Source organism: Salvelinus alpinus, chromosome 8, assembly GCF_045679555.1.
Source record: "Salvelinus alpinus chromosome 8, SLU_Salpinus.1, whole genome shotgun sequence".
NCBI lineage: Eukaryota > Metazoa > Chordata > Actinopteri > Salmoniformes > Salmonidae > Salvelinus > Salvelinus alpinus.
In genome coordinates, this window is record NC_092093.1 from 59,573,106 (window position 1) to 59,596,743 (window position 23,638).

Below are 23,638 nucleotides of genomic sequence, written 5' to 3' on the forward strand. Positions count from 1 at the left end.
CTTTCACTCTCACTTCCTCCCTCGCCCTCTTGCTCGCCCTCTGTGTCGCTCGCCCTCTGTCTCTGTGTCGCTCGCCCTCTGTGTCGCTCGCCCTCTGTGTCGCTCGCCCTCTGTCTCTGTGTCGCTCGCCCTCTGTCTCTGTGTCGCTCGCCCTCTGTCTCTGTGTCGCTCGCCCTCTCTCGCTCGCCCTCTCTCGCTCGCCCTCTCTCGCTCGCCGACTCTCGCTCGCCCACTCTCGCTCACTCTCGCTCACTCTCGCTCGCTCACTCTCGCTCGCTCACTGTCGCTCACCCTCATTCTCTCTCGCGCTCTTTCACTCTCACTTCCTCCCTCGCCCTCTTGCTCGTTCTCTGTCTCTGTGTCGCTCGCCCTCTGTGTCGCTCGCCCTCTCTCTGTGTCGCTCGCCCTCTCTCTGTGTCGCTCGCCCTCTCTCTCTCTCTCTCTCTCACACACTGTGCCGCTCGCCCTCTCTCTGTGTCGCTCGCCCTCTCTCTTTCACACACTGTGTCGCTCGCCCTCTCTCTCTCTCTCTCACACACGGTGCCGCTCGCCCTCTCTCTCTCTCTCTCTCACACACTGTGCCGCTCGCCCTCTCTCTCACACACTGTGCCGCTCGCCCTCTCTCTGTGCCGCTCGCCCTCTCTCTGTGCCGCTCGCCCTCTCTCTGTGCCGCTCGCCATCTCTCTGTGCCGCTCGCCATCTCTCTGTGTCGCTCGCCCTCTCTCACACACTGTGCCGCTCGCCCTCTCTCTCTCACACACTGTGTCGCTCGCCCTCTCTCTCTCTCTCTCACACACGGTGCCGCTCGCCCTCTCTCTCTCTCTCTCACACACTGTGCCGCTCGCCCTCTCTCTCACACACTGTGCCGCTCGCCCTCTCTCTGTGCCGCTCGCCCTCTCTCTGTGCCGCTCGCCCTCTCTCTGTGCCGCTCGCCCTCTCTCTGTGCCGCTCGCCATCTCTCTGTGCCGCTCGGCATCTCTCTGTGCCGCTCGGCATCTCTCTGTGCCGCTCGCCATCTCTCTGTGCCGCTCGCCATCTCTCTGTGCCGCTCGCCCTCTCTCTGTGCCGCTCGCCCTCTCTCTGTGCCGCTCGCCCTCTCTCTGTGCCGCTCGCCATCTCTCTGTGCCGCTCGCCCTCTCTCTCTATTGCTCCAGCAGGGAGGGGAAGAGGAGCTCTTCAGGCTGTTATTTTGGGCTGGTTTCTTTTGGAAAAAGCAGTGTTTTTCTCTCTCTCTCTATTCACACACACCACCGAGGTTATCTCCCTGATGACCTTTCCCTCCTCTGCCACGGCAAGGATATGCTGCCCTTGTCAAGCGGCCATTGTAATATTCCAGGAAATGCAGAGATAGCCTAAGGCCTGTATGGCTTTGGGGATTGTTGCTATGGACTCCCACTAGCTGTTAAACCTTTGAGCTGAAAAGGTTGGTCAAATGGCTTTTGGGTGCTGAAAAGGTAGCTTTTTCCCCTCAAGCTCATTTGGTTTGCCACAGGTTTTTAATGTGTTCTTCCTCCAGCATGTCTTTCTTCTTTCATGGAAAACTGTTCAGTGCTGACGCTTCTTTGTGAGCTGGCAAACGCTGCAGTCGACATGCCTTCAGTCTGTAGCAGCCTACTGTGTACAATCCTTCCTTACCATAAACATCCTCTCTCCCCCTTCCCCACCATTTCTTTCACTCCCGCTCTCTCTCTCTCTCCTCTAAACTACTCTACTTCTCTCTCTCGCTCTCCTCAACTCTCCCTACTTCTCTCTCTCTCTCTAACTCTTTCTCTCTCTCTCATCTAAACTATCCTTCCCCCTCTCTCCTCTAAACTATCCTCTCTCCTCTAAATGATATATACTTCTCGCTCTCTCTCCTCAACTCTCTACTTCTCTCTCGCTCTACTTCTCTCTCTCTCTCCTCTCTCCTCAACTCTCTCTCTCTCTCCTCAACTCTCTCTCTCTCTCCTCTAAACTCTCTCTACTTCTCTCGCTCTCTCTTTCGGCGCGTACTCTGGTTTCATCGTCAGAAAATATCACCTCCCTGTCCCCTGTTATCAAAATAAGGCATGAGTAAAGTCTCGAATGCTGTTTTGACAAGAGTAAAGCAAGCCGAGTTTCTGTGCGCTGCAGGGAGGCGTCTATGTGCTTCTATTTGCGGTGCCATGTCCTCATCAAACACGCCGCCACTCAACACACCAATCACCGCTCTATACCACACTACGCGATACAGGAGAAGCCCCTCCTTTCGGTTGTGCTTCAGTATCAAACTTATTTTCCAAACTCCTTGACACGCAGGGGTTGAGGGGTTTTATACGTCATCTGTGATTCTTGATTGATCCTGATCTTTTAGTTCATTTCTCAATCCTGACTTGCATATTTGGTTGTATTTAAAGGGAGAGCATCTCTTTTTGATTGTTTATGTCTAGATGAGGAACTTCTGAGGCAACAGTTGTACCAAACACAGCCCTGGGTTTTGAGTGCGTAAATGATAGGTTATAGTGTGTATTTAATCTGGGCTAATTGTATTATTCTAATGCTTGACTAAACCAGTGCATCCTAATCTGTCTCTCTGTGACAGGACCAAGCCATGGCGAGGTGGACACACGGGAGTGCTTGTTCTATAACGTGAACTATGAGATCGAGAAGACCAACCAGAGCGGGGTAGAGCGCTGCGAGGGTGAGAAGGACAAGAGGTTGCACTGCTACGCCTCATGGCGCAACAACTCTGGTACCATCGAGCTGGTGAAGAAGGGCTGCTGGCTGGACGACTTCAACTGCTATGACAGGTCAAATCTCCTACCGTTGTGCCCTTGAGCAAGGCCCTATATAATACTGTTAAGTTGTAGATTAGAGGAGCTGCCTTCCTCTGCCTTAAAGACTGGAGTCCTGGGATGTATTCACAAAGAGTCTGAGAGTAGGAGTGCTGTGCTGGCATCCAGGGTCTAAAGGCAAAACCTGTTCCTATACCAGCACTCCTACTCTTCCGCTCTTTATGAATAGGGGTCCTGGTGTGGCGAAGAGGTGGAATCCGTGTGTTCCCTATGGTTGTATACGTGGGTTTCTGCTCAATGTTTTCATTTCCCGAGTGGGATCAATGCCTCAACAAGTGTTTAGAATGAAGCACATTGGGGTCCCCATACGTCACTGATCGATAATGACTAGGTTAGATTAACAATCAAATATGACCATATATACAACTTCAACGATCACAGTTGGATTTGTCACTCAAGCGTTACTGCCTATTGACTTCACGGCTGGTATGTGAGTGTGTGCAACCTCACATTACATTTACATTTAAGAGCTTGTCTTCGACGTTTCGCTTTTGTTATCGAACATTTTAGTTTCTATTTCATCTATCGGAAGTGTTCCTCATAGGTCGCTCTAAGGCCCTTTTTACATCAGCAGATGACACAATGCGGAAAGCCAGCCTCATCCCAGACAGCAAGCAATGCAGACGTAGAAGCATGGACTCCATATGAAATGTCTCTCTGTCAAACTGGAATATACAGCTGCCCAGCGCCCGGTGGGCCCCGTAGGTGCTCCATAACCAAGGCTTCGCCGTCGCCGGAAAAGTCAGGCAGAGTGGTGCGGTAGATTTTTCAACCGATTGCCGTTGCGATCTATTTCCGGCCTCTCTCCCAAGATCCATAAATCGTTGAATAGATGGATCCGGATGGGAAGCTTGAATACTGTCGCTTCTCCCCGCATACACGTTAGAGAGGAGAAAAAAGGTTTTGGCTAAAACCAATCCACTGCATTGTTGTTTACAGAGTGAGACACATGTGTACATGGGGTTTAAATGATCAACTTGAAAAGAATGAACATTATAGTGTTGAATGAGAAGAGCCAAGGTAACAATGCATAAAGGGCTTTTGTTTTGGGGTATTTAACCAGAGGTTTCTACAAGCTCAATTCTAAAGCTGCATTAGCTTCTCACCATGAAAAGGCTATGTATGAAACGATTCCCCGATCCCTCATCGAGACTGCCAGTGCGAAAGTGGGCCAGCAACAATGACTGATCTTGAAACGCAACGCCAGCAATCCCAGGTTGCTTAAACTAGAGGTCGCCACTTCTTAAAATAGCAGACGAGCAGATCCTCTGGTGCATGTTGGAAATACCAAACATCGAAGTGCATTGAGTGACTGGCTTAAGTCGAAAAAGCTTTTTTGAAACGCTCGAGACTGTTGTAGACACTCGAGACTGTTGTAGATTAGACTTGGGTAAAGATATGTTATCTTGCCGCCACCGGTGAGGTCCGTCCTGTTCTGAATGAACTGTGCAACATATTACCCTGCGGGAATGAAGATCCAGGTTCCTTGAATGCATTGTTGTAAATGCTTTTATATGGTGTGTAAGTTGATCCTGGAAGCCACAGTTGTCAGTGTGAACCCTCTAGTCTAGACATACAGTGGATGTCTTTAAAATCTCAATCTTCACATTTGCGTCATGATCACAACCATCTTACTGTTGTGAGTTGGTGTTCATATCGGGACAGCTTGAGGAGACTCCTTCTCTTCGCTCCACCCCTCCCCACAAGGCCAAGCAGCCCTTAATCCGGGCCCCCTTCCAGTGTTGTCAGGGTCGACTGGCTGGCCTCGCCATTGGCTCTGGCTCTTTGAGGGGAGAGGACACTGCCCAATGACCCGCCAGGCTGCCACATCGCTGACACGGGCCGATGCTGCCGATGTGCCTGGCGCCCCATCAGCAGAATCAGCACGACCCGGCATAGGGTATAACCACAGGCCCTCTCAAGCACTGAAGTCAGCAGAAAGCTGAGGCGCTCCGTTCTCTAATCTAGACTAAAGCGTTTCCCTTTGACGGTCGCTAAAATGTTGTCTTTTTTTCTCAGGCAAGAGTGTGTGGCGACAGAGGAGAATCCTCAGGTCTTCTTCTGTTGCTGCGAGGGGAACTTCTGCAACGAGAGGTTCACCCACCTCCCCGATGTCAATGGACCAAGTAAGTAGACCTGTAGGACGCCGTCTCTTTCATCTGTGTTACAGCCATAGAAAATAGATCTGGCCGCCGGTCCACCCAACACAGAACACAGAGTTGAGTAGTAACGTCTCTTCTAATTATTATATTTCTATGGCTAGGCTACACCTCAATTGCAACGTTCACTCCCATACTCAGATTTCAAGGGCTAGTCAGATGTACAGTTTATATTGACCTTTATCTGAATAGATAAATGTCATCATTTTGGAGTATTTGATTTTCCCAATCACTGCTCGCTCCATTTGTTTCAGAGCAAATATCATATGCTTTGCTATAGGATCATACTATTATGATATCTTGGTATGTTATCTTGGTATTCCAACCCCTGGCTGGTGTGAAGTGAATCTCAGTAGGTTGATATTATATTTGACATCGGTGTAAAACCTATACCAGCTGGAAGATGGTATATGTTGAGTTGGAAGCTCTGCGGGCCTCACCCAGGGTTAACTATTGACTTTGTTCCCAAACGGTCTTCACAGAGGGGAATTGTAGGGTCTTAAACATGACGGACTGAAATGTGCAAGAGGCCACACGGGTATTGAATTACAACCCTTGTTTGCAGACTGCAAGTCTTGAAAAGGTAGGGGCAATTCTGCCCAGGATAATAGCACACAAATTATATTATTGAGCACACAGACATCCAGGCAGCAAACCTTTTTGTGCGTTGAAGTCAAAGCAAGGCTTAAAGGAGAAAACAATACTGTGTCTCTACCTATTCATGTACCTAGCTATTCATGTACCTAGCTATTCATGTACCTAGCTATTCATGTACCTAGCTATTCATGTACCTAGCTATTCATGTACCTAGCTATTCATGTACCTAGCTATTCATGTACCTAGCTATTCATGTACCTAGCTATTCATGTACCTAGCTATTCATGTACCTAGCTATTCATGTACCTAGCTATTCATGTACCTAGCTATTCATGTACCTAGCTATTCATGTACCTAGCTATTCATGTACCTAGCTATTCATGTACCTAGCTATTCATGTACCTAGCTATTCATGTACCTAGCTATTCATGTACCTAGCTATTCATGTACCTAGCTATTCATGTACCTAGCTATTCATGTACCTAGCTATTCATGTACCTAGCTATTCATGTACCTAGCTATTCATGTAGCTACCCATTACTATTCTCTCTCGCTCCTCTCGATGGCCTCTCGGTAACACTGTGTTCTCTCTGTCCCTCCAGTGATCAAGCCGCCTCCCCCCACACCCACCCTACTCAATGTGCTGGTCTACTCACTGCTGCCTATCACCATGCTCTCCATGGCTCTGCTGCTGGCCTTCTGGATGTACCGCCACCGCAAGCCGCCCTATGGCCACGTGGACATCAACGAGGTCGGCCAGTTTCCCCCTCCCATCTCCCTCCCATCTCCTTAGCTCGGTCTCATTCAGTTTTGCTTCCCGTCACTCTTCTGTACTCATCTTTGAATTATTGAATTTATATGAAACATTTAAAATGCGTGCTGACTTGCCTCAGCCAAGTACAACAATACTACACACAAAGTCATTGAGGGTTAAAAACAGTAATGTCAACACTTATGTCCCTCCTGTCTGTCAGTGGTATTGGCTCTCTCTGTCTGTAGAGATAATGTAGCTGTTGAATTATCTTATGTGGTGCTACCTCTTTCCTGTTTGTGGTTTCTCACTCCTATTCTTTCACTTCCTTGTTCTTTTATCCCTTCTTCTTCGGAGGCCATCTTGTTAGCAGCCCCTAAGCTGCCGTGCAAAGCCTCTATTAATGACCACCGCCATCTAGAGGTAGTCGGCTGCCACTGCACTGTGATATAGGTCCTTCCTATAGGACCGCTGCCCTGTGATATAGGTCCCTCCTATAGGACCACTGCCCTGTGATATAGGTCCCTCCTGTAGGACCACTGTCCTGTGATATAGGTCCCTCCTATAGGACCACTGTCCTGTGATATAGGTCCCTCCTATAGGACCGCTGTCCTGTGATATAGGTCCCTCCTATAGGACCGCTGTCCTGTGATATAGGTCCCTCCTATAGGACCGCTGTCCTGTGATATAGGTCCCTCCTATAGGACCGCTGCCCTGTGATATAGATCCCTCCTATAGGACCGCTGCCCTGTGATATAGGTCCCTCCTATAGGACCGCTGCCCTGTGATATAGGTCCCTCCTATAGGACCGCTACCCTGTGATATAGGTCCCTCCTATAGGACCGCTGCCCTGTGATATAGATCCCTCCTATAGGACCGCTGCCCTGTGATATAGGTCCCTCCTATAGGACCGCTGCCCTGTGATATAGGTCCCTCCTATAGGACCGCTGCCCTGTGATATAGGTCCCTCCTATAGGACCGCTGCCCTGTGATATAGGTTCCTCCTATAGGACCGCTGTCCTGTGATATAGGTCCCTCCTATAGGACCGCTGCCCTGTGATAAAGGTCCCTCCTTTAGGACCGCTGTCCTGTGATATAGGTCCCTCCTATAGGACCGCTGCCCTATGATATACGTCCCTCCTATAGGACCACTGTGATATAGGTGCCTCCTATAGGAACACTGTCATATAGGTGCCTCCTATAGGACCACTGTGATATAGGTCCCCCCTGTAGGACTGTTGTTAGTATATTGCTGGTAGTATATTAGTGTTAGTCTTTAGCATGTGTAGAATCTTGTGCTTATTTCTTTTTGTTAAAGTTAAACTGTTTTGCAACAGAGTTTTAGAAGTTTTTCATTTGATATGAAAGCTCCAGTTATTATAGAAGTCGTATGTTGTGAGCCGCACTCGGTCCTCATAGGCTTGTTGAATGTAATGTCCCAGTGTTTACCTGTACTGACCTCTGACCTATTTATCTACCAGGATCCTGGCCTAGTTCCCCCTCCTTCCCCTCTGGTGGGGCTTAAACCCCTGCAGTTGCTGGAGATCAAGGCAAGGGGGCGCTTCGGCTGTGTGTGGAAGGCCCAGATGATGAATGAATACGTGGCTGTCAAGGTCTTCCCCATTCAGGTAAGTGGCTGAAGCGTTGATGTAACTTACCCTCCATTTGTGTACCCTCTGAAGCGTTGATGTAACGTTTGTGTGTCCTCCCACAGGATAAGCAGTCGTGGATGAATGAGCGGGACGTGTTCCTCACGCCGGGGATGAAGCACGAGAACCTGCTGCGCTACATTGCGGCCGAGAAGCGCGGGACCAACCTGGAGATGGAGCTGTGGCTCATCTCTGAGTTCCACCAGAGGGTGAGAAGGAGGAGTAGGGAAACGGGGGTGGAGGGGTGGTTAGGGCTGGAGGGGTTTAGGTTAGGGGGAGGGGCGTTAAAGTGATGACATTATTACATCCAGTTTGGGATATCTCTCAGCAAAGACGTGTATAACTAGCTATTTCAAGTCTGGGTCATTCGTTTACATCAATTAGCCCCCACAAGGTCCCACCACTGAGCTTTAGCGATGTTCTCTAGCCTTCTATATCAAGCTTGCTACAGAGACCCACTATTTACTTATTGACACTTAGAAGGCTTTGTTTTGTTTCTCCGAGAGTAGGGATGGGAGTTTGAAATGATTTCACTATTAAATTGTTTTTTTTGTTTTTTTTGTACAGAATCAGGATAGTTAAAATAAATGTTTTAAAGATGTATATATTTTTTTTTATGGGAACTTGTCGGTACACTCTTGACTGCATCAAATTGATATAAAGAAGCTATCTAGCTACACTAGCCAGCTAAGCTGGCCAGCTAGCTAGCTAACAAGGCTAATTGTGGCTATTTTGCTGCGCTCCCTGTCCTTGTGAACTCCATTCATATTAAACAACAGCCTACTCCTTCTCATTTAGCCAACTTAATTCTGTGATTGAAATTTTGCCTTGATTAGAAATCTCCCACTTCACTTTCTACACATGTAGCCTCTGACTGTAGCGCCGCTGTCATTGACCGACAATAACAACAAGCTATGAAACGTGTGCAGGTTACCGGGCACTACTTTTTTGGGGGCGCACTCAGAAAAACAAAAAAAAACTGTTTTATAAAAATGTTGAATGTCATGGTGTACTATGTAACAATGTCACATTTTAGACAAAGCCTTGCCATTTAAAATAGGCCTGTGTGTGTATATATACAGTGGGGAGAACAAGTATTTGATACACTGCCGATTTTGCAGATTTTCCTACTTAAAAAGCATGTAGAGGTCTGTAATTTTTATCATAGGTACACTTCAACTGTGAGAGACGGAATCTAAAACAAAAATCCCGAAAATCACATTGTATGATTTTTAAGTAATTAATTAGCATTTTATTGCATGACATAAGTATTTGATACATCAGAAAAGCAGAACTTAATATTCGGTACAGAATCGTTTGTTTGCAATTACAGAGATCATACGTTTCCTGTAGTTCTTGACCAGGTTTGCACACACTGCAGCAGGGATTTTGGCCCACTCCTCCATACAGACCTTCTCCAGATCCTTCAGGTTTCGGGGCTGTCGCTGGGCAATACGGACTTTCAGCTCCCTCCAAAGATTTTCTATTGGGTTCAGGTCTGGAGACTGGCTAGGCCACTCCAGGACCTTGAGATACTTCTTACGGAGCCACTCCTTAGTTGCCCTGGCTGTGTGTTTCGGGTCGTTGTCATACTGGAAGACCCAGCCACGACCCATCATCAATGCTCTTACTGAGGGAAGGAGGTTGTTGGCTAAGATCTCGCAATACATGGCCCCATCCATCCTCCCCTCAATACGGTGCAGTCGTCCTGTCCCCTTTGCAGAAAAGCATCCCCAAAGAATGATGTTTCCACCTCCATGCTTCACGGTTGGGATGGTGTTCTTGGGGTTGTACTCATCCTTCTTCTTCCTCCAAACACGGCGAGTGGAGTTTAGACCAAAAAGCTCTATTTTTGAATCATCAGACCACATGACCTTCTCCCATTCCTCCTCTGGATCATCCAGATGGTCATTGGCAAACTTCAGACGGGCCTGGACATGCGCCTGCTTGAGCAGGGGGACCTTGTGTGCGCTGCAGGATTTTAATCCATGACGGCGTAGTGTGTTACTAATGGTTTTCTTTGAGACTGTGGTCCCAGCTCTCTTCAGGTCATTGACCAGGTCCTGCCGTGTAGTTCTGGGCTGATCCCTCACCTTCCTCATGATCATTGATGCCCCACGAGGTGAGATCTTGCATGGAGCCCCAGACCGAGGGTGATTGACCATCATCTTGAACTTCTTCTATTTTCTTCTATTTTCTAATAATTGCGCCAACAGTTGTTGCCTTCTCACCAAGCTGCTTGCCTATTGTCCTGTAGCCCATCCCAGCCTTGTGCAGGTCTACAATTTTATCCCTGATGTCCTTACACAGCTCTCTGGTCTTGGCCATTGTGGAGAGGTTGGAGTCTGTTTGATTGAGTGTGTGGACAGGTGTCTTTTATACAGGTAACGAGTTCAAACAGGTGCAGTTAATACAGGTAATGAGTGGAGAACAGGAGGGCTTCTTAAAGAAAAACTAACAGGTCTGTGAGAGCCGGAATTCTTACTGGTTGGTAGGTGATCAAATACTTATGTCATGCAATAAAATGCAAATGAATTACTTAAAAATCATACAATGTGATTTTCTGGATTTTTGTTTTAGATTCCGTCTCTCACAGTTAAAGTGTACCTATGATAAAAATTACAGACCTCTACATGCTTTGTAAGTAGGAAAACCTGCAAAATCGGCAGTGTATCAAATACTTGTTCTCCCCACTGTATATATATCTCAGCAAAAAAAGAAACGTCCTCTCACTGTCAATAAACTGCATTTATTTTCAGCAAACTTAACATATGCAAATATTTGTATGAACGCAACAAGTTTCAACAACTGAGACATGAACTGAACAAGTTCCACAGACATGTGACTAACAGAAATGGAATAATGTGTCCGTGAACACATCAAAATCAAAAGTAACAGTCAGTATCTGGTGTGGCCCCCAGCTGCATTAAGTACTGCAGTGCATCTCCTCCTCATGGATTGCACCAGATTTGCCAGTACTTGCTGTGAGATGTTACCCCACTCTTCCACCAAGGCACCTGCAAGTTCCCAGACATTTCTGGGGGGAATGGCCCTAGCCCTCACCCTCCGCTCCAACAGGTCCCAGACGTGCTCAATGGGATTGAGATCCGGGCTCTTTGCTGGCCACGGCAGAACACTGACATTCCTTTCTTGCAGGAAATCACGCACAGAACGAGCAGTATGGCTGGTGGCATTGTCATGCTGGAGGGCCATGTCAAGATGAGCCTGCAGGGAGGGTACTACATGAGGGAGGAGGATGTCTTCCCTGTAATGCACAGCGTTGAGATTGCCTGCAATGACAACAAGCTCAGTCCGATGATGCTGTGACACACCACCCCAGACCATGACGGACCCTCCACCTCCAAATCGATCCCGCTCCAGAGTACAGGCCTCGGTGTAACGCTCATTCCTTTGACGATAAATGCAAATCCGACCATCACCCCTGGTGAGACAAAACTGCGACTCGTCAGTGAAGAGCACTTTTTGCCAGTCCTGTCTGGTCCAGCGACGGTGGGTTTGTCCCCATAGGCGATGTTGTTGCCGGTGATGTCTGGTGAGGACCTGCCTTATAACAGGGCTACAAGCCCTCAGTCCAGCCTCTCTCCACCTATTGCGGACAGTCTGAGCACTGATGGAGGGATTGTGCGTTCCTGGTGTAACTCGGGGAGTTGTTATTGCTATCCTGTACCTGTCCCGCAGGTGTGCCGATCCTGTGCAGGTGTTACATGTGGTCTGCCACTGCGAGAACAATCAGCTGTCCATCCTGTCTCCCTGTAGCGCTGTCTTAGGCGTCTCACAGTACGGACATTGCAATGTATTGCCCTGGCCACATCTGCAGTCCTCATGCCTCCTTGCAGCATGCCTAAGGCATGTTCACGCAGATGAGCAGGGACCCTGGACATCTTTCTTTTGGTGTTTTTCAGAGTCAGTAGAAAGGCCTCTTTAGTGTCCTAAGTTTTCATAACTGTGACCTTAATTGCCTACCGTCTGTAAGCTGTTAGTGTCTTAACGACCGTTCCACAGGTGCATGTTCATTAATTGTTCATTAAAAGCATGGGAAACAGTGTTTAACCTGTCTAGGACATGCGTTCCGCTAGCGTAATCCCTCGACAAAATTCCGCTGAAAAGGCAGCGCGGGAAATTCAAATATTTTTTTGAAATATGTAACTTTCACACATTAACAAGTCCAATACAGCAAATGAAAGATAAACATCTTGTTAATCTACCCATCGTGTCCGATTTCAAAAATGATTTACAGCGAAAGCACAACATATGATTATGTTAGATCACCACCAAGTCAAAAAAACACACAGCCATTTTCCCAGCCAAAGACAGGAGTCACAAAAAGCAGAAATAGAGATAAATTAATCACTAACCTTTGATCTTCATCAGATGACACTCATAGGACATCGTGTTACACAATACATGTATGTTTTGTTCGATAATGTGCATATTTATATCCAAAAATCTCAGTTTACATTGGCGCCATGTTCAGAAATGCCTCCAAAATATCCGGAGAAATTGCAGAGCCACCTCAAATAACAGAAATACTCATCATAAACTTTGATGAAAGATACATGTTTTACATAGAATTAAAGATACACTTGTTCTTAATGCAACCGCTGTGTCAGATTTCAAAAAAACTTTACGGAAAAAGCAAACCATGCAATCTGAGACGGTGCTCAGAAAAATAAAAAAAATTCTCCGCCTTGTTGGAGTCAACAGAAATCAGAAATTACACTATAAATATTCCCTTTGATGATCTTCATCAGAATGCACTCCCAGGAATCCTAGTTCCACAATAAATTGTTGATTTGTTCGATAATGTCCATTATTTATGTCCATGTAGCTACTTTTGTTAGCACGTTTAGTACACATATCCAAACGCTCGTGCAGGTAGGTCCAGGTGAACGTCGGACAAAAACTTTATATTACAGGTCGAAGAAACTCGTCAAACTAAGTATAGAATCAATCTTTAGGATGTTATCATAAATATTCAATAACGTTCCAACCGGAGAATTCCTTTCTGTGTAGAGAAGCAATGGAACACAGGTCGCTATCATGGTAAATGCGCATGACCAGGAAATGGCTCTCTGCCAGAAACCTGACTCATTCCCCTCTTATTCAGCCCCACAACACAGTAGAAGCCTCATTCAAGTTTCTAAAGACGGTTGACATCTAGTGGAAGCCGTTGGAAGTGCAAACAGATCCATATCCTACTGTGCATTCAATAGGGACTGAGTTGAAAATCAACCAACCTCAGATATCCCACTTCCGGGTTGGAATTTTCTCAGGATTTCACCTGCCATATGAGTTCTGTTAGACTCACAGACATCATTCAAACAGTTTTAGAAACTTCAGAGTGTTTTCAATCCAATAGTAATAATAATATGCATGTATTAGCATCTGGGACAGAGTAGGAGGCAGTTCACTCTGGGCACGCTATTCATCCAAAAGTGAAAATGCTGCCCCCATCCCAAAAAAGTTAAACCCTTTTACAATGAAGATCTGTGAAGTTATTTGGATTTCTACGAATTGTCTTTGAAAGACAGGTTCCTAAAAAAGGGACGTTTATTTTTTTGCTGAGTTTATATAAACCACACTCACTCTACTGGTCAAACGTTTTAGAACACCTACTCGTTCAAGGGTTTTTCTATATTTGTTACTTTTTGTACGTTGTAGAATAATAGTGAAGACATCAAAATTATGAAATAACACATATGGAATCATGTAGTAACTGAACAAGTGTAAAACAAATCAAAATATATTTTTGAGATTCTTCAAAGTAGCCACCCTTTGCTTTGACAGATTTGTACACTTTAGGCATTCTCTCAACCAGCTTCACCTAGAATGCTTTTTCAACAGTCTTGAAGGAGTTCCCACATATGCTGAGCACTTGTTGGCTGCTTTTCCTTCACTCTGTGGTCCAACTCATCCAAAACCATCTCAATTGGGTTGAGGTCGGGTGATTGTGGAGGCCAGGTTTTCTGAAGCAGCACTCCATCACTCTCCTTCTTGGTCAAATAGCCCTTACACAGCCTGGAGGTGTGTTTTGGGTCATTGTCCTGTTGAAAAACAAATGATAGTCCCACGAAGCGCAAACCAGATGGGATGGCGTATCACTGCAGAATTCTGTAGTAGCCATGCTGGTTAAGTGTGCCTCGAATTCTAAATAAATCACAGACAGTGTCACCAGCAAAGCACCATCACACCACCACCTCCATGCTTCACGATGGGAATCACACGTGCGGAGAGCATCTGTTCACCTATTCTGCGTCCCACGAAGACGGGGCGGTCGGAACCAAAAATCTCAAATGTGGAGTCATCAGACCAAAGGACAGGTTTCCACTGGTCTAATGTCCATTGCTCGTGTTTCTTGGCCCAAGCAAGTCTCTACTTCTTAACGGTGTTTTAGTAGTGTTTTTTTTGCAGCAATTCGACCATGAAGGCCTGATTCATGCAGTCTCCTCTGAACAATTGATGTTTCTGTTACTTGAACTCTGTGAAGCATTTATTTGGGCTTCAATTTCTGAGTCTGTTACCTCCAAATGAACTTATCCTCTGCAGCAGAGGTAACTCTGGGTTTTCATTCCTGTGGCGGTCCTCATGAGAGACAGTTTCATCATAGCGCTTGATGGGTTTTTGCTACTGCACTTGAAGAAACGTTCTAAGTCCTTGAAATGTTCTGCATTGACTGACCTTCATGTCTTAAAGTAATGATGGCCTGTCATTTCTCTTTGCTTATTTGAGCTGTTCTTGCCATAATTTGGACTTGGTCTTTTACCAAATAGGGTTATCTTCTGTATACCACAACTGATTGGCTCAAACGCATTAAGAAGGAAAGAAAATGTACTTTTAACAAGGCACACCTGTTAATTTAAATGCATTCCAGGTGACAACCTCATGAAGCTGGTTGAGAGAATCCCAAGAGTGTGCAATGCTGTTATCAAGGCAAAGGGTGGCTACTTTGAAGAATCTCAAATATATAAAATATTTGTAGATTTTTTTTTGGTTACTTCATGATTCCATATGTGTTATGTCATTGTTTTGATGTCTTCACTTCTATTCTACTATGTTGAAAATAGTAAAAATTAACCTGAAATGAGTAGTGGCGTCCAAGCTTTTCACTGGTACTGTATATACACACACAATGCCTTCGGAAAGTGTTGAGACCCCTTGACTTTTTTTGTTTGGCTATTCAAATAAATCTGCCCATCCCTATACGAGAGGTATTGCCTTTTTATTTTCCTCGCTGTTGAATTTTCAATTCCGCGAAAGTTGTTTTGCTACAGTTTAATAGCACTCAATTTGACAGACCTCAGTGGCTGGCCTTCATTGATCTCGTACAATAAACTATGTATGAATGATAGCAACCCTGTCTCTGCGGTCAAATATACTTATATTTTCCCCAGTTCAATCATTGAAAAGTTATTTAGTGTGCTCTCGGGATGTCTTACTTTATCTTGTTAACTGCTCCACTTCTCACTTTCTATTTTTCTCTCTCTCGCGCTTCCTTTCTCTATCGCTCTCTCTCGCTCTCCTCTCTCTTGTTCTGTGTATGTCTGCCTGTGTGTATACTCCAGGGCTCCATGACAGACTATCTGAAGGGGAACGCGATCAGCTGGACTGAGCTGTGTCACATCTCTGAGACCATGGCCTGCGGGCTGGCCTACCTGCACGAGGACGTTCCTCGCTACAAAGGAGAGGGACCCAAACCGGCCATCGCTCACAGGTAAGGGCACACGAGGTCAGCACTGGTTTTTGTGAGAGAGAATGCGAGACATTAGACTTGGGGTCTGGTTCGAGCAGCGTTTCTGTTTTCTCAGTGACCTATCTGGTAAGTTAAGGTAATCCTATACCGTAGCAATGATTATGCAACATTTTTGTTCACTCTGCGGGCCCCGGTGTCGTCATTCTACAATCCGGAGGGATCTATCCTTGACGGTATCTGTTCTTTTAACAGCACTCAAACCTCTTTACTGCAATTTATTTGACCGCAGGAAATCAAAATTGTTTACACTTTATGCCATTGGGAATACACTTCAATTCAGTTCTGATTAAACTGTGCCATAAGTCTAGACAGGACCGTTCCCTCTTTGTAGCGAGTCTCTCAGTTCTGATTAAACTGTGCCATAAGTCTAGACAGGACCGTTCCCTGTTTGTAGCGAGTCTCTCAGTTCTGATTAAACTGTGCCATAAGTCTAGACAGGACCGTTCCCTGTTTGTAGCGAGTCTCTCAGTTCTGATTAAACTGTGCCATAAGTCTAGACAGGACTGTTCCCTGTTTGTAGCGAGTCTCTCAGTTCTGATTAAACTGTGCCATAAGTCTAGACAGGATCGTTCTCTGTGGGCAGCGGGTCATTCAGTTCTGATTTAAACTGTGCCATAAGTCTAGACAGGACCGTTCCCTGTTTGTAGCGAGTCTCTCAGTTCTGATTAAACTGTGCCATAAGTCTAGACAGGACCGTTCCCTGTCGGCAGTGGGTCTTCTTTATTTGTGTGTAGTTCATGATCAGATCGATCATGACAAAGGGCCAACTGATCCCAAACCAGTTGTGGGGCCAATCCGATCTCTCTAAGCCAGGGTTATTCAATGAAATACTATATGGTCCTTTTCAGACCTTGGACACCAGGGAAGGAAACTCTCAGACCAATCACTGATGTTAATTGAACTGGTAGAAAAGAAAAGCAGGGTCTGGTTCAGTAGGCAGGCAACGTTTTTAAATTACCTGAACTTGTCCGATAAGAAAAACGCTTTTCTGTTTTCTGCCGCAACAGTTTTTGCTACGTTGTGCCCTACTAAACATGACCCAGTTTTGCCCTCGAGCCATATAGTTCAATAGCCCTGCTGCCGTGTCGTTCAATAGCCCTGCTGCCGTGTCGTTCAATAGCCCTACTCTACAACATCACTGACCCCCCGTCCTCTTTTCCTTCTCCTCTCCAGGGACTTCAAGAGTAAGAACGTGATGCTGCGGACGGACCTGACGGCCATCATCGGAGACTTTGGGCTGGCGGTGCGGTTCGAGCCGGGCAAGCCCCCAGGGGACACTCATGGCCAGGTGAGTGGGTCACCATCAGTCTGTCCCAAATGGCGCCCCGTTCCCGATTTTAGTTAACTAGTTTTCATCCGTAAACACTGCTTTAAAGGTCCGTAAACACATCCGTAAACACTGCTTTAAAGGTCATGCTTAACTATGAACAAAGACCAACATGGAGACACTGCTTTAAAGATCATACTTAACTATGAACAAAGACCAACATGGAGACACTGCTTTAAAGATCATACTTAACTATGAACAAAGACCAACATGGAGACACTGCTTTAAAGATCATACTTAACTATGAACAAAGACCAACATGGAGACACTGCTTTAAAGATCATACTTAACTATGAACAAAGACCAACATGGAGACACTGCTTTAAAGATCATACTTAACTATGAACAAAGACCAACATGGAGACACTGCTTTAAAGATCATACTTAACTATGAACAAAGACCAACATGGAGACACTGCTTTAAACGTGGTACTAACTAAACTCAGGAAAAAAAGAAACGTCCTTTCAGCAAACTTAACATGTGTAAATATTTCTATGAACATAACAAGATTCAGCAACTGAGACATTAACTGAACAAGTTCCACAGTTATGTGACTAACAGAAATGGAATAATGTGTCCCTGAACAAAGGGGCGGTCAAAATCAAAAGTAACAGTCAGTATCTGGTGTGGCCACCAGCTGCATTAAGTACTGCAGTGCATCTCCTCCTCATGGACTGCACCAGATTTGCCAGTACTTGCTGTGAGATGTTACCCCACTCTTCCACCAAGGCACCTGCAAGTTCCCAGACATTTCTGGGGGGAATGGCCCTAGCCCTCACCCTCCGCTCCAACAGGTCCCAGACGTGCTCAATGGGATTGAGATGCTGGCCACGGCAGAACACTGACATTCCTGTCTTGCAGGAAATCACGCAAAGAACGAGCAGTATGGTTGGTGGCATTGTCATGCTGGAGGGTCATGTCAAGATGAGCCTGCAGGAAGGGTACCACATGAGGGAGGAGGATGTCTTCCCTGTAACGCACAGCGTTGAGATTGCCTGCAATGACAACAAGCTCAGTCCGATGATGCTGTGACACACCACCCCAGACCATGACGGACCCTCCACCTCCAAATCGATCCCGCTCCAGAGTACAGGCCTCGGTGTAACGCTCATTCCTTTGACGATAAATGCAAATCCGACCATCACCCCTGGTGAGACAAAACTGCGACTTGTCAGTGAAGAGCACTTTTTGCCAGTCCTGTCTGGTCCAGCGACGCTGGGTTTGTGCCCATAGGCGACGTTGTTGCCGGTGATGTCTGGTGAGGACCTGCCTTACAACAGGCCTACAAGCCCTCAGTCCAGCCTCTCTCAGCCTATTGCGGACAGTCTGAGCACTGATGGAGGGATTGTGCGTTCCTGGTGTATCTCGGGCAGTTGTTGTTGCCATCCTGTACCTGTCCCGCAGGTGTGATGTACGAATGTACCGATCCTCTGCAGGTGTTGTTACACGTGGTCTGCCACTGCGAGAACAATCAGCTGTCCATCCTGTCTCCCTGTAGTGCTGTCTTAGGCGTCTCACAGTACGGACATTGCAATTAATTACCCTGGCCACATCTGCAGTCCTCATGCCTCCTTGCAGCATACCTAAGGCACGTTCACACAGATGAGCAGGGACCCTGGGCAGCTTTCTTTTGGTGTTTTTCAGAGTCAGTAGAAAGACCTCTTTAGTGTCCTAAGTTTTCATAACTGTGACCTTAATTGCCTACCGTCTGTAAGCTGTTAGTGTCTTAATGACCGGTCCACAGGTGCATGTTCATTTAATTGTTTATGGTTCATTGAACAAGCATGGGAAACAGTCTTTAAACCCTTTACAATGAAGATCTGTGAAGTTCTTTGGATTTTTATGAATTTATCTTTGAAAGACAGGGTCCTGAAAAAGGGACGTTTATTTTTTTGCTGAGTTTATTAACAAAAAACATCCTGGAGACACTGTTTTAAAGCTAGCTCATGTACTCACGCAACATGGAAAAGGAAGTGTGTGTAGGGGACCTAGTCTGACAGTGTCTTGTCCGTCGTGCAGGTGGGTACCAGGCGCTACATGGCGCCGGAGGTCCTGGAAGGGGCCATTAACTTTCAGCGGGATGCCTTCCTCAGGATAGACATGTACTCCATGGGCCTGGTGCTGTGGGAGCTGGTGTCGCGCTGCAAGGCGGCCGACGGTGAGTCACACACTAACACCCAAACGCACACACAGGATCATACTTGCTGATTTATTGTCAATCATACCACATTGGAATCAGGCTGAAAACTTTTAATGCAGTGTAATTGACAAATGAGTACACATAAATGTTGATAGCTTGTGGGTAACGACGTAGCATAGCCTGTTGGGGTTCCATGCTAAGATGTTGCTGTTGTGTTGTATGGTCAGACCCAGTGGATGAGTACATGCTGCCGTTTGAGGAGGAGATTGGCCAGCACCCGTCCCTGGAGGACTTACAGGATGTGGTGGTCCACAAAAAGATGAGACCGGTCTTCAAGGACTGCTGGCTCAAACACGCTGTGAGTATTCTCGCTTTGTCTCCAACGCAGAGAGCAGTGGGTCAATACTGGGATGTCCTTACAGCAGTACAGTTTTGATTCACATTTCCCACAATATGTCACCCAGGCCTGCAACATGATGTTAAGTGCTGAGATGTTCCTGTCCTCTGATGTGTCTCGCAGGGCCTAGAGTCGATGTGTGAGACAATAGAGGAGTGCTGGGACCATGACGCCGAGGCGCGGCTTTCGGCCGGCTGCGTGGAGGAGCGCATCTCGCAGATCCGCCGGCTGACCAGCCCCCCTACCTCAGACTGCTTGGTCTCCATGGTGACCTCTGTCACCAACGTGGACTTGCCACCCAAAGAGTCCAGTATCTGAGCCCAAACCCCTGCCCTACCAACACCCACCTACCCAACGCAGAGCGACAACATGCAAGCAAACAAAACAGCCTTGTCTTGTTCTTCTTCAGCTTCAGCCGATCTCAGAAGAAAAAAAAACATGAATGCAGCTGCTGTTTTATCCTGACATCTTTTTTTAAATTGATTTTTATTGTTATTTTCTTTCCAATCGGATCAATATTACCAGCACACTTCTTCTCTACTGTGTTTTTATCAAGAGAGGACAAGAAAAAAAGAATTACAAAAAAAAAACGAAATTGACATCTCAGTAGTGCATTCAGGTGCCGACTTATGAATGCTGACAAGGTGCAGGTACCTCAACCGTTTTCAGCTCTCAGCCGTTTATTTGGGTTTAGTTTATTCCTCTCTGTCTTCTGGACAGGATTGCCTGTGACAAAACCAACCAACTAAGCAACCATCTACCATGTTGGACAATACATCAATGCTGCAAAAACCTTATATGAACATTAAGACTTACACACAACTAACCTTCCTCAAGGGATTTTAGTTTTCAGAAAACTTTTCCTTTTCCGACAGCGTGCTATACAAACCTTCGGAACTAACGGGTGTCTCTAGAACACAGGGAAAAGTGGAAGGCAACTGGACTCGTTTCCTTTTGGATTTTGCTATGTTTTTACCGGTGACTCTGACTGGGGTTGACTATAGCATATTAATCAGTGGATGTTGAAAAGTTCAAAAGAAAATGGCTTGCTTCCCACAGCATCTGGATAGTGCATTTTGTTTGGTACGGAGCTACTACTCAGGTAACCAGTCTCAAGGGGGCAGGAGATGATGATTTAAGCTGATATCGCAACGCGTCCCGTAAAGTAGAGCGAGAGCCACATCCGCTGCCTTTGATGGGTAGGGTGGGGGCAGACTTTGATGAGAGGGGCTTTTCTGACATGGTTCAAACCTTTTTAGCTGAGATCAAAATGGTCTAAACATTGAAGGTGCCCAAACAAACTACAAAAACAATAGGTGCAAGACCATGGTGAAAATTTGTAAAACCACAATAGGTGCATGACCATGGTGAAGATTTGTATGCATTTTGGGTGTGAGAATGAATGCGTGTGTGTTTGCTTGTGACTATTTGTGCAGTGAGAGTGACTGAATGTGTAGCGGAGAGGGATGGAAATTAAGACCATGAAAAGAAAGTTTCAGCCGTAAACAGCTGAAGATGAGTTAAATGTTTCCCTTTTTTTCCCTTTTTTTTCTGTTATTTCTTATTTTGTTTCAGTGAGTGTATTGGACATTGGGAGCTAAGGACCTAGACTCTATCCACAGAAGGCCCATCTTAGGCCTCAGCAAAAGCCTATATCCTTCACTAGTGTCGAGAGGGAGGGCGGAGTACAGTTGAAGCGTCACTGCCTGGTACCTTCGTTATTTACCTCTTTCTCACAGGGACCAAACTTAGAGTTTTGACCGGGTAGGTCCTGCATTGTAGAAAGGTTTTCGACAGGGCACCAAGCGTAACAACCAATTTTAAACTTCACTTCATTCAGATTGGTTACACGTTCTCATTCATTAGAAGAGAAAAGTTACACGCAACATTTCTGTATGCCATAATGTAACAGTGAATGTCTACAATGCTGCTGTTTCAGCTCAAAGATGAATATATTTCTGTGTTCCATTTTTTTCCCCCTGTGCATTACACATACAAATCTCAGTAGATTTAACTAAACGTGCATACAAGAGCAGAAGTACGTTGGTAGGGATGACAAGGCTTCCGATGTGAAAGAGAACAACACAAACAATAAAATCTAGTAAAAATAGATCAGAAAACTAAAACACAAAAAAATATATATATTGTTCATGAACCACAGACCACCTCAAACCAGAAATACCTCAGATTTTTCAATGTATATGAGTTCTGTTATATATTTTGTTAGTTGTGTTGACTTGTAGTAAGTATGTTTTAATGTGATTTTTTTTTTGGGGGGGGGGGCTTTTGTGATTAAGGAATTTTGGAAGATAAAATGTCCAAAATCATTTAAAGAAGTGGTACCATGTCATGTTGTATAAATGAAAGAAAATCTTGTAAATAGCTGTATACAGTTGTAGAATTCTACCTATATACAGTATGACACCTGAGCATTATTCATAATTTCTGCTGACTTTTCCCAACTTGTCTTTTCCTCTCCATTACCTAAAGGAACATTGAACCTGTATTTGGTTTTTCCTCACAAAAAACGAATATCCACCCACCACCATCATTGTGTCTGACCTGTAATATTTTTGCATACCCCATACCCCTATATGCTTCATGGCCAAAAGTATGTGGACACCTGCTCGTCAAACATCTCATTCCAAAATCATGGGCATTAATATGAAGTTGGTCCCCACCTTGCTGCTATAACAGCCTCCACTCTTCTGGGAAGGCTTTCAACTAGATTTTGGAACATCGATGCTTCCATTCAGCCACAAGAGCATTGGTGAGGTCGGTTTTTCAATTCATACCAAAGGTGTTCAACGGAGTTGAGGTCAGGGCTCTGTGCAGGCTAGTCAAGTTCTTCCACACCTATCTCAACAAACCATTTCTGTATAGACCTCGCTTTGTGCATGCGGGCATTGCCATGCTGAAACAGGAAAGGGCCTTCCCCAAAATGTTGCCACAAAGTTGGAAGCACAGAATCGTCTAGAATGTCATTGTATGCTGTAGCGTTAAGATTTCCCTTCACTGGAACTAAAGGGCTTAGCCCGAACCATGAAAAACAGCCCCAGACCATTATTCCTCCTCCAAACTTTACAGTTGTTACTATGCATTTGGGCAGGTAGCGTTCTCCTGGCATCCGCCAAACCCAGATTCGTCCGTCGAACTGCCAGATGGTGAAGCGTGATTTATCACCCCAAAAATGTGTTTCCACAGCTCCAGAGTCCAATTACGTTGAGCTTTACACCACTCCAGCCGACACTCCACCACATTTTGCATGGTGATCTTAGGCTTGTGTGCGGCTGCTCGGCCTTGGAAACTCATTTCATGAAGCTCCTGACGAACAGTTATTGTGCTGACGTTGCTTCCGGAGGTAGTTTGGAGCTTGGTAGTAAGTGTTGCAACCAAGGACAGACGATCTTTACGCACTTCCGCACTCAGCGGTCCCATTCTGTGAACTTGTGTGGCTTACCACTTTGCGGTTGAGCCGTTGTTGCTCCTAGATGTTTTGACTTCACATTAGCAGGGCAGAAATTTGATGAGCTCTTCAGTAAGGCCATTCTACTGCCAATGTTTGTTTATGGAGATTGCATGGCTGAGTGCTCGATTTTCTACACCTGTCAGCAACGGGTTTTGAAGGGGTGTCCACATACTTCTGCCTATTTAGTGTACCTTGGGTTTGTCATTGCTTTTAAAATGTATTTAATGACTTATCCCATTCCGTGATGAAAAAAGAAAGCATTTTTACGGAAAAGACTAAATGAATACCAAGAGATATCATTGAATTTCCTTATACAAAGCAATGTGTCTCCAAATTAGTTTCTCTCTCGATTTATAGCATTCTAACTTTTTAAAGCATAAAGTAATATTTTCTTGGTTGATGTTTGATTTGGTAGCACCTTGGGGGGTGTGGGGGTTATTGTCCCTGGATTCTCGTCCCCATCTCATCACACGTTGACTGACAAGAGGCACCGCAGTGGCCTCAGCTCCTTAACCCTACACCTTACAGAAGAAAGCTATTGTTATAAGTTATTGTTCACTGTGC

At 45.7% G+C, this 23,638-nt stretch overlaps 1 protein-coding gene across 1 annotated transcript in view; it reads left to right on the forward strand.

Annotated features, from left to right (window-relative positions):
- Positions 1–20,342, forward strand: part of LOC139583371 (activin receptor type-2B) — a 94,319-nt gene extending 73,977 nt beyond the window's left edge. Inside the window, exons 2-11 of the mRNA XM_071414373.1 lie at positions 2,561–2,768; positions 4,833–4,939; positions 6,172–6,320; positions 7,802–7,948; positions 8,035–8,178; positions 15,553–15,701; positions 16,914–17,028; positions 19,088–19,226; positions 19,436–19,566; positions 19,729–20,342. Of these exons, the coding sequence (XP_071270474.1) occupies positions 2,561–2,768; positions 4,833–4,939; positions 6,172–6,320; positions 7,802–7,948; positions 8,035–8,178; positions 15,553–15,701; positions 16,914–17,028; positions 19,088–19,226; positions 19,436–19,566; positions 19,729–19,923 (1,484 nt within the window). The 3' untranslated portion in view covers positions 19,924–20,342. The remainder of the gene's footprint in view (positions 1–2,560; positions 2,769–4,832; positions 4,940–6,171; positions 6,321–7,801; positions 7,949–8,034; positions 8,179–15,552; positions 15,702–16,913; positions 17,029–19,087; positions 19,227–19,435; positions 19,567–19,728) is intronic.
- The last annotated feature ends 3,296 nt before the right edge of the window (positions 20,343–23,638 follow it).